This window comes from Herpailurus yagouaroundi, unplaced genomic scaffold (genome assembly GCF_014898765.1).
Source record: "Herpailurus yagouaroundi ecotype Mexico unplaced genomic scaffold, PumYag 187, whole genome shotgun sequence".
NCBI classification, from domain to species: Eukaryota; Metazoa; Chordata; class Mammalia; order Carnivora; family Felidae; genus Herpailurus; species Herpailurus yagouaroundi.
This window is the reverse complement of record NW_024412418.1, coordinates 7,025,375-7,039,338: the sequence shown is the minus strand read 5'-3', so window position 1 is coordinate 7,039,338 and position 13,964 is coordinate 7,025,375. Positions and strand designations below refer to the sequence as shown.

Below are 13,964 nucleotides of genomic sequence, written 5' to 3'. Positions count from 1 at the left end.
GATATAACATGAAAATAAGATTTCCTTTAAAATCCCCTTTATTTTAATAGAAAAGAACATTTTAACTTCAGCTAACCTTTAAGACTAAAGGAAAAATAAGAACTTAGGGTTATGAAATAATCATCACCATGCCTGAAGAACCTAACATTTGGGATCTCTGAGTCTTCCTTTACATTACTATGGTTTCATCTGAATTTTTTTTTTTGTTTCACTCTCCTGGCCTACTGAAATATGTAAGAAAAGCCTATGGAAGAGGTCTACATGGAAAACAGATACCTTAACAAACAAAACCTAACCTTGATACTAAATATATTACTACAGAAAACCAGCTAGGGTGGGGCACCTGGGTGCCTCAGTGGGTTGAGCGTCTGACTTTGGCTTGGGTCATGATCTCGCAGTTTGTGGGTTCAAGCCTTGCATGGGGCTCTGTGCTGACAGCGCAGAGCCTGGAGCCTGTTTCAGATCCTGTGTCTCCCTCTCTCTCTCTGCTCTCTCTCCTTTGCTCACGCTGTCTCTCTCACTCTCAGGAATGAATAAACATTAAAAACAACAACAACGGAACAAAACCCAGGATTGAACAGTTTGGCCTTTTTAAGGTCCCAGAGAGCTATCTAATTTTACTATAGATTCTGAGATGCATTAAGACAAATAAAGAACTACACAGGGATGGAACTAAACTACATCTGTAAGGAAAACCTAAGAAGATATACCTAACTTGCTCTTTTTCTACACTTATTCTGCCAGTCAGTTTAAAAGTAAAATAACCAGAATTTACAGCATTTTTGATTCGAATCTTTTGTTTAAAGGTAGATTATAGCACAATATATATCTTTATTAAGAGATCCATTACTAAGGACCACAACATATTTACTGAGATAAGCGCAGTTTTGATAACCAAGTCAATTCACTAAATTTCTAAAATGATAAAAATGAGCACACTATTTATTAGTCATAAAAACATACCTACTATATACTATACTAGGCTTGAAATGAGGAAAAATTTATTACACAAAAATCTAAGTGAAAGTCTAACTTTACAAAAGAACATTATGAACCAAGTGAAAGACAACGTAAAATTTAAGACTTTTAAATTGAGGATCATTTAACAAAATTTAAGAATTTTGATATTTTCATGTAAGATAAACACCAAAAGAAGCATTTTCTCCAAGAAGTAGGTCATACACAAAATCACAAGTGAGCTAACTTGGGATAATCTTTACTCCCATAGGTCACACATTCAGGATTTCACTATAACTGAACTTTCTAAAGCTTCTCATGTGGACAGCATTGGAGACAGGATGTCAGATTGGAAGGATTGCCAAATCAGAACAAACTAGTGTTCAGATTTCCATAGCAAATTATAGCCACTTGTTCCTGAAAGAGATCTCATTCATGAAAAACTTCATTCTAGTGTTGAAAATAACTTATTACATAAGGGTAAAAGTTATTTTCTATTTGTTATTGCTGTGCTTCTGTTTAAAGGCATATAGCATTTCCTTCTACTTTACTAAAAAGGCATCTGAACAAAGTTTGCTTTGGCTAATAAACTGTCTTTAGCCAATATTCCAAAGTACATAAATATATGCTTGGGGATAACAAAAGAAGAGCTGCTTAAACATTCTAAGGAGTTTTTCCTCAAAAAGGCCAATTCATAATTGGAGAACAGGTCAGAAACATTCCCTGTTCATCTTCATTAGAAGGGGATTTAGATAAAATGACTATGCAACACCACTTGAAGGCTAAAACTACTGAATAGAAAGCACCACACTTGAGGAATGACTTTAGCTTTCCCAGGTCAATTTTCCTGGCTGATGTGCCATGCCAAGTCAAGTCCAGCAGTTTTCATTTCCGTTTAAGCCAGGAACTCAAACGCAATTGAGATATTCTAGTTAACAGAACCAAAGCAAAACTTCTTACCTTAAGGCTTTCCTCAGTGTCTCTATGCAGGCCACTACAATCTTGGGGTTCTTGTTGTCCAGGCCTTTTAGGAGCTCTTCTTGCACAGCCTCTCCTTTCTCAATCTCTATGTACATCAGACAAATCTCAATGCCTAGCTCCTTGGCTTTGGCTTTGGGCTGGTTGAACACTTTACTTACGACACCTGACACAACTTCTCCTGTGGTTCTGTAATACAGAATACAAAACACCACCACCATCACACACACAAAAACACACTTCAGTAGAAAGAGCTGGAAAAGATCATGGGGGCGGGGGGCAATGACAGATACTTTTTAAGATGTTTAGAAACAAAGTAAATGAGTTTCTAATTTTTAAATGTATGTTTAAGAACATGAAAGATAAACTGCATGCAAATCATAAAAGTTTAAGATGTATCACACCAGGCAATGACACAGAACCATAGTTTCTGTTTATAAATACAGGAAAAGTCAAACAAGAAAGCAAAAATCCCTTGAAATCCCATTACCCAGAGAAAACTACTTCCAGCTATTTGGTATCCATCCTTCCAGATCTATCCCTCTATATGCATAGAAAATAGATAGACAGAGAGACAGACAGACAGACAGATAGATAATATATATATACAGATATATTTCACAAAAATAGGATTACAGAGTTGTTGCTTTTTTGAAAAATTTTTAAAAGGTCATTTTAAACATTTCTTAGAACAAGAGAATTTCTTCACGGAGGGAATGGATATGTACCTTTAAACAAAAGGCTGCTCCTAACTCCTTGGCAAGACTTTATAGTAACTTAACTGCTGTGTGTCTCTTCTAAATTAAATAAAACCTACACCACTGAAAATCAAAACTAAAGCAAAAAAAAGGAATGGTCCCACTAATGGCAAGGGAAACACAATGATGCTGGTAACAAAACTGTCAGATCGATGGTGTATCATCTTTGAAGTCAAGTATATATTTCTTGTGCACTTAAGTAGAGGGTTCCCCCCTCCTTTTTCTTGTACGGAGGGCTCCTTTCAATGACATCGAGATACCATTAGAAAACCAGGTCTATGAGGTATGAGAGAGTGGGTGATCAGAAACCTCTATCATCTACAACTCAAGTCAAATGGGCCAGGAGCCATGGAAGTTTAGGTAGCACCACCTCTCCGAAAAGAGAAAAATGCCTAATGACCACAGAAAGAAAGGTGTGTTTCTAAGATCACCTAGCCGGGAAGCTTTGTATAAAGAAATTTTTGTAATGCCCAAATGTTTTCAGTGAAATTCTGGTAATTCCTTTCCTAACACCTTCCAGTTTCTTCTACAAGTTACTTGAGATTTTCTCTCTAGTTTAAAGTAATTCCCATTACAAAAGGCTCAAAAGGAAATTCACTTGTTCATCAAACCTTAAGATAAAAAACTCAAGACTTCTAATTTGCTCCTCTTTAGAGATCTCATGTACTATTTAGATTTCTGAGAGCAGATAAAACCCGAATGAAAAACAAGTATCAAGGAGCTATGAAGTAAGAAAATGATTATCTTCCAAAAGTGCTCATAACGAAGGACAATGACCCACAAATATACATAACTTAACCCACATAGTACCAGACAAGGGTTTTTACCAGAAGAGTTGGAAAAACTACTTACTTTCCTGCTACATGGGCATTTTCAACATACACAAGTGCAGCTTCTAACCCTTTCAGCTGAACCACTGCATTGGAATCAGTCACAAATTTTTTGATCAGTCCTAAAAATTTGGACCATTCTGGGCTCTTTTCATCCTTTATTTTCTGGAAGATCTTCAGGGCTTCTTCATATCCACTTAACCTTGCTTTCCAGAGCTAAAAGAAAAGTATTTTGAAACAAAATACAATTTAATGAGATTATCTACTGTTAATTGGAGAAGTTGGGGGGCGGGGAATGACTACCCTATACCAAGTAATTTGAACAAAGGACCCCATGATTAGAAACAAAAAAGGAGTTTAAGAAATTCAGAGTTTTCAAAGAGAATTAGCTAATAAACTCTTTCTTATAAGTGTTTAATATTTGCAATATTCTTCCAAGGCCATCCAGAATTCCTAACAGGCCGCTGTAAGTCTATCTCACTTTGTATCCAAGTGTTAGTTTTTACTTCCGTGTAATATGTAATTTGTAATTAAAGATGTAACAATTCAAAAATGAAAAATCACCCTGCTGAAACTGCCTAATCTCCAAAGCATGTTGTTTCTCGGTTGTATTGTGTAATCATTAGGCAGCTCTATACTATACTGTAACGTGGGAGTGCTCACAAAACAAGCCAATGACACTAAAATCTGAGTTCTAGAAAAGTCTTACCTTGTGTTCACATTTCTGATCAACCGGCAGTTTCATCCACTCACTGTCATCTCCCATTGTGCTTCCAGTTTCTCCTCAGAATTAAGAGTAATTCCTAGTCAGACAAAAATCAGTACCTAGTAAATCTAACCATCAAGCAGTCTTGTAAGACAAAATGATTTTTCTGAGACTATTATTTTATCATGCAAGCACCAATAAGAGTAAAAAAGCTCATTTTTTGGTCAAATGCCCATTTAATTCCATTAACAGAATCTTTAAAAAGTGAAAGAAAAAAGTTACTAGAAAAAAAATCTACACAAAGGGGCGCCTGGGTGGCTCAGTTGGTTAAGTGTCTGACTTTGGCTCAGGTCATGATCTCGTGGTTCTTGGGTTGGAGCCCCGCGTCGGGCTCTGTGCTGACAGCTCAGAGTCTCAAGCCTGCTTCAGATTCTTTGTCTCCCTCTCTCTCTGTTCCTCTCCTGCTCACAGACTCTCTCCCTCAAAAATAAATGAAAGATTTTTAAAAATTAAAAAAAAAAACCTACATATGGGCACTTGGCTAGTTCAGTGGGTAGAGCACACAACTCCTGATCTCAGGGTCATGAGTTTAAGCCTCACATTGGGTGTAGAGCTTGCTTTTTTTTTTTTAGTTTATTCATTTGAGAGAGAGACAATGGGGGAGGGGCAGAAAAAGAGAATCCCAAGCAGGCTCTGCATTGTCAGTGCAGAGCCCAATGCTACACTCGAACTCATGAACCATGAGATCATGACCCAATCTGAAGTCGGATGGTCAACTGACTGAGCCACCCAGGCACTAGGAGGGACAAGCTTACTTAAAACAAGCAAACAAACTAAATCAAAACTGAAAAAAAAAATCTAAATGAATCTAGAAAGGATGGATAGGTGTTTTAAAAACAAAGGATTACATATTTTCCAAAATGGGAAATTCCTAGATATATAACAAAGCCAGAATAAAACTGAAGAGCTACTTGGCCTTTAAAATGCGAGAAAAGAGTTTCAAAGGAAGTCATACTTATAACTATTAACCTAAAATTCTTTCAGACAATAGTCATTATGAAAAAATCTCAATGTTACCCAGCTCTCTACGTAACTCTAGACAATATGATTATATAAAATAGTAAAAATTAGGGTTGCCTGGGTGGCTCAGTCAGTTAAGTGTCTGCCTTTGGCTCAGGTCATGAACTCATGGCTCCTGAGTTTGAGCTCTGTGTCAGGCTCTGTACTGACAGCTCAGAGACTGCAGGCTGCTTCCAATTCTGTGTCTCCGTCTCTCTCTGCCCCTGCCCTGCTTGCACTCTGTCTCTCTCTCTCTCAAAAATAAACATTAAAAAAAATTTAAATCCCTGAATGAACTATATTTTTATAAACTTTATATCCCTTTTTAGTTAGGTTTATATGCAACATTCCTGTAAAAGCTTTATGCTATTCATTTAGATAACACCTTTTCTTTTTTTTTTTTTTTATTCTAGAGAGAATGTGTGTATGTGCATGTGGGGGAGGGGCAGAGAGAGGGCGAGAGAGAATCCCAAGCAGGCTTCACGCTGTCAGAGCAGTGCCCAACCAGAGGCTCAATCCCACAAACCATGAGATCATGACTTGAGCTGAAATCGAGTCAGACACTAAACCAACTGAGCCACCCAAGTGCCCTGATAACAACTTTTTTTTCTGATTATAAAAGTAATATATGTCAACTGTAGAAAATCTGGAAAGTACAGAAACTACATAAGGAAGAAAAGTATTAAAACACAATTTTAGGGGCACCTGAATGGCTCAGTTGGTTAAGGGTCTGATCCTTGGTTTCAGCTCAGGTCATGATCTCGCGGTTTCATGAGTTCAAGCCGAGTCGCGTTTTGTGCTAGCAGCGCAAAGCCTGCTTAGGATTCTCTCTCTCTTTCTCTCTCTGCCCCTCCCCCACTCATGCTACCTCTGTCTCTCTCAAAATAAACAAACTAAAAAAATTTTTTTAATAAAAAAAATAAAACAATAAAACACAATTTTAGGTTTACCAGGGTGGCTCAGTTAAGCATCTGACTCTTGATTTTGGCTCAGGTCATGATCTCATGCTTCATGGAATCAAGCCCTGAGCTGGGCTCTGTGCTGACAGTGCGGAGCCTGCTTGGGATTCTCTCCTTCTCTTTCTCTGCCTCTCCCTTGCTTGTGCATGCATGTGCTCTCTAAATAAACATTTAAAAAACTCCACAATTCTACCACCAATTATTAACCATGATGAGCACTGAAATGTACATCCACTTGAATTCTTTCAGAGTTTTTTCAACAAACATGCAATGTATAAATTATACGAAAAAGACAAGTATAATCCTCTTGGAATCTTTTTCTCATATAGCCACGAACATTTTCCCATGTTTGAGAACATGATGTTTAAAAAAAAATTTTTTTAATGTTTATCTTTGAGAAAGACCAGGAGAAGGGGAGAGGCACAGAGAGAGATACACACACACAGAATCCAAAGCAGGCTCCAGGCTCTGAGCTGTCAGCACAGAGCCTGGTGCAGGGTTCCAACCCACGAGCCTTGAGATCATGACCTGAGTCAAAGTCGGACGCTCAACCAACTGAACCACCCAGGTGCCCCGAGAACGTGATGTTTAAAGGTTGTATAGCATGCCAGTTTATAAATGTACCAAAATTACCAACCTTGACGGTGGACATTTGTTTCCAATTTTTCAGCATTTTATATAATGTATAAGGATATTGTTTATCTCTCCATCCCCAGTCCCAGTCTGACATAAAGTATACCTTCAATAAATATTTGTTTAATGTATACCTTGATGGTGTCTGCTATGAATTGGGTACTGTGTGAAGTATTTTTTAAACATGTTGACTCACTTTGTACTAACAACAACTACATGAAAGAAAGACATTCTCTCTGTTACACACTAGGCTCATAAAGTTTAAATAATTTGCCTAAAACAACAGAACTGGATCACATTAAAAATTCAAAATCTACGCCTCTTTACAACTTGTTCCCTCCCATAAAAAAGTAGGGAATATCCCAGTGAAAGCTGTATACTCAAAGACTTAAGTTTATTAGAGTACATGGAACTTTTATTAAGACTTCTCTCCAAAACCCCCAGAACCCTGAGAAACAATAGCAGTGTGCTTTGGAGTATGAGTCAAACCTTAATAGCAATTCTGCAGCAATGGTGGGAGATAAAGTAGTACAGCAGTTTGTAAAGTAGTATGGCATTACCTAAGTTGAAGATGCACGTATTCTACTTCATTCCTAGGTATATATACCCTAGAAATTGATGCCCCCTGCACTAGAAGATCTACACAATGTTGTTCATAAAAGCCAAATGTTGTTCATAGCAATGTTGTTCATAAAAGCCAAAAGTTGAAAACACTTCACAGATTCATCAAAAAGAGAATGAATAATAGTGGAATATTCACTGAGTGCAATATTATATGGCAATTAAAAAGAATGAACTATGCCATGCTTCTCAAACTCTTTAATGACAATCTTTTTAAAACTTTCAAGCAATCCCTATCAAAATAACATCAGCATTCTTCACAGAGCTAGAACAAACAATCCTAAAATTTGGATGGAACCACTAAAGACCCCGAACAGCCAAAGCAATCTTGAAAAAGAAAACCAAAGGCATCACAATCCTGGACTTTAAGCTGGATTGTACAGGTTTGTATTACAAACCTGTAATCAAGACAGTATGGTACTGGCACAAAAACAGACACTCAGATCAATGGAACAGAAAAGAGAACCCAGAAATGACCCCCAAACGTATAGCCAACTAATCTTTGACAAAGCAGGAAAGACTATCCAATGGAATAAAGATAGTGTCTTCAGCAAATGGTGCTGGGAAAACTGGACAGTGACATGCAGAAGAATGAACCTGGACCACTTTCTTATACCATACAAAAAAATAAACTCAAAATGGATGAAAGACCTAAACGTAAGACAGGAAGCATCAAAATCCTAGAGGAGAAAGCAGGCAAAAACCTCTTTGACCTCGGCCGCACCAACTTCTTACTCAACACGTCTCCAGAGGCAAGGGAAACAAAAGCCAAAAGGAACTACTGGGACCTCATCAAAATAAAAAGCTTCTGCACAGCGAAGGAAACAATCAGCAAAACTAAAAGGCAACCGATAGAATGGGAGAAGATGTTTGCAAGCGACATATCAGATAAAGGGTTAGTATCCAAAATCTATAAAGAACTTATCAAACTCAACACCCAAAAAACAAAGAATCCAGTGAAGAAATGGGCAAAAGACATGAATAGACACTTCTCCAAAGAAGACATCCAGATAGCCAACCAACACATGAAAGAATGCTCAACATCACTCATCATCAGGGAAATACAAATCAAAACCACAATGATACCACCAGATGAGGAGAAAGAGGATCTCTTTTGCACCGCTGGTGGGAATGCAAACTGGTGCAGCTACTGTGGAAAACAGTACGGAGGTTCCTCAAAAAATTAAAAATAGAACTACCCTATGACCCAGCAACTGCACTACTAAGTATTTATCCAAGGGATACAGGCATGCTGTTTCAAAGGGGCACATGCACCCCAATGTTTATAGCAGCGCTATCGACAACAGCCAAAGTATGGAAACAGCCCAAATGTCCATCAATGGATGAATGGATAAAGATGATGTGGTGTGTATATATATATGGTGGAGCATTACTCAGCAATCAAAAAGAATGAAATCTTGACATTTGTAACTACGTGGATGGAACTAGAGGGTATTATGCTAAGTGAAATTAGAGAAAGACAAAGATCATACGACTTCACTCATAATGAGGAATTTAAGGGGCGCCTGGGTGGCACAGTCAGTTAGGCGTCCGACTTCAGCCAGGTCACGATCTCGCGGTCCGTGAGTTCGAGCCCCGCGTCGGGCTCTGGGCTGATGGCTCAGAGCCTGGAGCCTGTTTCCGATTCTGTGTCTCCCTCTCTCTCTGCCCCTCCCCCGTTCATGCTCTCTCTCTGTCCCAAAAATAAATAAACGTTGAAAAAAAAAAATTTATAATGAGGAATTTAAGATACAAAACAGATGAACATAAGGGAAGGGAAACAAAAATAGTATAAACACAGGGAGGGGGACAAAACATAAGAGACTCTTAAATATAGAGAACAGAGGGTTGCTGGGGGGTTGTGGGAGGGGGATGGGCTAAATGGGTAAGGGGCATTAAGGAATCTACTCCTCAAATCATTGTTGCACTATATGCTAAGTAACTTGGATGTAAATTTAAAAATAAATAAATTATTTTAACATTTTTAAGTAATTATAAACAAATATGTTTGTAAAATACAATAAAAATTATTAGATCTGTGTATTTTTAGAGTTCCCCAAGGGAACAGAAAATCGTACAAGCACCAAGTAAAACAAAACATTTGGTAGTTCTGGGGGCGCCTGGGTGGCGCAGTCGGTTAAGCGTCCGTCTTCAGCCAGGTCACGATCTCGCGGTCCGTGAGTTCGAGCCCCGCGTCAGGCTCTGGGCTGAAGGCTCAGAGCCTGGAGCCTGTTTCCGATTCTCTGTCTCCCTCTCTCTCTGCCCCTCCCCCGTTCGTGCTCTGTCTCTCCCTGTCCCAAAAAATAAATAAACGTTGAAAAAAAAAAAAAAACATTTGGTAGTTCTGTAAAGTTAAACATAGAACTATCATAAGGCTCTGCAATTCTACTCCTGGGTATATACCCAAAGAATTGAAAACAGGTATTCCAACAAGTACATGTACATGCATATTCATAGCAGTACTAGTGACCTGGGCCAATAAACAGCCCAAATGTCCATCAATGGATGAATAAACAAATTCTGGTGTGTAAGTACAATGATTATTCACCCATAAAAGGGAATGAAGTACTGACACAGGCTACCACATGGCTGAACTTCACAAACATGATGCTAAGTGAAAGAAACCAAACACAAAGATCCCATATTGTAGAATTCCACTTATATGAAATGTCTATAGTAGATTAATCCTTAGAGACAGAATGCAGACTATGGGGTACCAGGGGTTGGAGAAAGAGCAGAATAGGAAGAAACTGCTTAATGGGTAAGGAGTTTTACTGTGGTGTGATGGAAATGTTTTGAAACTAGAAAGAGATGGTGCTGACACAACACTGTGAGTATTCAAAATGCAACTGAATTGTTCACTTTAAGAGAGTTAATTTTATGTAATGTGAATTTCATCTCAATAAAAAAAATTTGTAAGTTCTCAGGTGATTTTAATGTGCAGCCTGGGTTAAAAACTTCTGAAGTTATTTTCTTGGCATAAGTTTGAGCTGCAAAAGCAATCTCTCCTATCTGACTTTTAAAAAAGAGAAACACTCAATGAAAGCTTTCAACACATTTTCTAACCAAGAGAATGAGAACTGTCAGTATCTTTCAGTATTCTGTAAGTTTACTGCAATACTTTTTCTTTTTTTCTTGTTGGTTGCTTTTTAGAAACCTTTAAGAAAAAGAATATCTAACCCAACTGCCTCATGTAAAATTTAGATGCCATTGTGTTATATATTCTGAAATGGCTTCTACTACTTTATTGCCTGAGTTTTTAAAAGTTGGTGTTTATGGTTTTGCTTTCTATTAAAAAGAAAGGCGTGCTTCATACCCAAACTTCCCCAGCCATTGAAATAATGGATATAGTGTTATGTATGTGGCACTGGGGACTCCTGCTCTTCGTGTTGGTCTTCTTGCAGGATTGATATATTAAGAAAAAAAAAAAGGCCTTATCCGCTAGTTTTCTTCCCTAATTATTTTCATTTTAAAATTAACTTTAGAATTTAATTTTTTACATCTATAAGAAAATCTATACAGTTTGTGAGTTAGGAAGCATTACAATAAAATTGACCCACTGACCTAACACCCAATCTAAAAATTAGAACACTACCATTATTGGGGTGCCTGGGTGGCTAAGTTGGTTAAGTGTCTGACTCTTGATTTCAGCTCAGGTTGTGATCTCGTGGTTCGTGGGTTTGAGCCTATGTTGGGCTCTGCGTTGACTGCGCAGAGCCTGCTTGTGATACTCTCTCTCCCTCTCTCTCTCTCTGCTCCTCCCCTGCTTATGCTCTCTCTCAAAATAAATAAACTTAAAAAAAAAAAAAAAAACAGAACACTACCATTACTATTACTTCACCTGGGCATTTCTTTCCTACTCCATCCTTCTCCCACAGAAGCATTTTCCTGGAGTTCATTTAGTTCTACGCCATAGTCACAGTCACACATCCCTAAACAACAAAATTAACTGTTTGTTTGTTAGCTTTAGAAAAATATTATCTGTGTGTTGTCTTCCATGACTTACTTTTTTCATTCAATATTTCATTTGTAAAATTCATCCGTGTGTGTGTACTATAGTTCAAAACTACTCAAAATGTGGTACAAAGGACTGTACTGGATCACAAACGTATCATTCAGAGACAAGTACAGAAATGGAGATAGTGGTTTAGAAACTGCCATAGCACCTAACTTCTTTTATTATGGTGGTTTGAGGATCTGAACAAAGTTCAGCAAGGCTAAAGTATAAAATGCAACACAGAAAGTAAAAGGATATAAAGTCAGGCTAGAAAGTAAGTCAAGATCAGACCCTGGAAGATCTTGTGAGCAATGTTAAGGAATTTGGACTTTATCCTAAATGTAAAACGAAACTTTGAAGAATTCTAAATAGGAAATATTACATATGCTATCGAACTTGCATTTTTTTGAACATTTTAAAAAATGTTTTATTTATTTTGAAGGGGGCAGGGGCAGAGAGAGAGGAAGACAGAGAATCCCAAGCAGGCTCCGTGACATCAGTGCAGAGCCTGATGCAGGGCTCGATCTCATGAAGCATGAGATCATGATCTGAGCTGAAATCAAAAGTCGGATGCTTCACCAACTGAGCCATCCAGGTGCCCCCAAACTTACATTTTTTGAAGACCATATGTTGTACATGTAAAAAGCAATGTAAAGAATGCTTTGGAAGGCAGTAACAATGGAGAGAAACCAGTTAGAATACAGTGATCTAAATCAAAGATGATGGTGGCCTGCACCTGAGGATGGCAAGACTATCCATCTTTCCTTCTTAAAGGTAAAATGGAATTAATACGTATACATGCCACTTTGTCTTAAGAATGTACAAAAGCGGGGGAAGGAGGCCCTGGGTGGCTCAGTCGGATGAGCATCTGACTTTGGCTCAGGTCATGATCTCACGGCTCGTGAGTTTGAGCCCTGCATCGGACTCTGTGCTGACAGCTCAGAGCCCAGAGCCCCTGGTTTGGATTCTGTGTCTCCCTCTCTCTCTGCCCCTCCCCTGCTCATGCTCTGTCTCTCTCTCAAAAGTAAAATAAAAACATTAAAAAAAATTAGCGTACAAAAGGGGTTCTTTTTTGTGCCATAGGCCTCTGGTAAAGTCACAGACACCTTCTTCAGAATATTTTTTAATGCATAAAATAAAATATGTAAGATTATGTCAAAGAATTTTGAAACATAATTGTTAATTATATTTTATCAAAATATTTACTTTAAAATGTGAATGACATTTTAAATGAACTTCTCCATACATTAAATAAAATGTAGCAGCAGGTGTATTACTATAATTACTATAATTTTGAAGTTATATTGGACAAAAATATTTTGATATACTGTATCACATAATGTGATTACGAAAATTACTTCTATTGGTAACAAATACACAGGTCATTCTAACATTATTGTGGCTTATGGCCTACATTCTTCACTGAAGAAAATGCTAAAATTTCAGTTAGATGGTTAGTAAGAATAAAGATGCAATTATTTTTCCTTCCAAGTTCATAGAGTCCCTGAATTTCAACCCCAGGTTAAAATCTCTTGGTCTACACAACCTTCTAAATCTTATGGTCACATGAAAGCTCTTTACTTTCAAAGACTTTAGGGCACTGTTTACAACAGTCCCAAAGTCTCTACCTAAAACAGTTACTACCAATCTATATTTCAATAATACTTTATATTTTACAAGTATTTTTACAATAATTTTCTTATGTGAGGATCTAGTGAGGAAGATATTTAATTGCTTCTATGCATTTCACAATGTAAATGCAAGCACACTGTTTTATTACCTTATTGGGTTTTCTTTCTTTTTTCTATTATTCTAAGTTATGAGCTCTTTCTTCCTAACCTGTAAGATTCTCTTGAGCAAGAACTTTTTGTCTTAATAATCTCTATCCTCACAATGCTCAAAGAACAACATGGGATAAAGCGAATATAATTATCGTCTTTTTACATATATGGAAATAAAGGTTCAATGTCTTACCCAGGTCACTTAAGTAGGAGAGACTGGCCTAGAAGAGATTTCTTGAATGCTAGTTTGGTGAATTTCTTAAAATTTATCTCCATATGGTTTCTAGACGATCTATAGAGAAAACTATTCAACCTTTATAAATAATATGATTTATTTTGGTGATTACCTAACCCAGTTTTTTTTTTTAATGTTTTTATTTATTTTTGAGAGAAAGAAAAAGGGTGAGCGGGGAGGGGCAGAAAGAAGGGAGACACAGAATCCAAAGCAGGCTCTAGGCTCTGAGCTGTCAGCACAGAGCCTGATGGGGGACTCGAACCCATGAACTGCAAGGTCATGACCCGAGCTGAAGTCTGACGCTTAACCAACTGAGCCACCAAGCACCCCTTACCTAATTCAGTTAAGATATAAAGACAAAAAAGAAAGAAAGAAAGAAAAGAAAAGAAAAGAAAAGAAAAGAAAAGAAAGAAAGAAAGAAAGAAAGAAAGAAAGAAAGAAAGAAAGAAA

General features: G+C 37.5%; 1 protein-coding gene across 4 annotated transcripts in view; it reads right to left on the bottom strand.

Annotated features, from left to right (window-relative positions):
- Positions 1 to 13,964, bottom strand: part of CKAP5 (cytoskeleton associated protein 5) — a 114,418-nt gene that overhangs the window by 68,589 nt on the left and 31,865 nt on the right. For all 4 annotated transcript variants that reach the window (XM_040495282.1, XM_040495285.1, XM_040495284.1 and 1 more), the window contains exons 2-4: positions 4,233 to 4,326; positions 3,546 to 3,739; positions 1,918 to 2,124 (exon numbers count right to left, since the gene is read on the bottom strand). In XM_040495282.1, coding sequence (XP_040351216.1) covers positions 1,918 to 2,124; positions 3,546 to 3,739; positions 4,233 to 4,289 — 458 coding nt within the window. In that variant the 5' untranslated portion in view covers positions 4,290 to 4,326. The remainder of the gene's footprint in view (positions 1 to 1,917; positions 2,125 to 3,545; positions 3,740 to 4,232; positions 4,327 to 13,964) is intronic.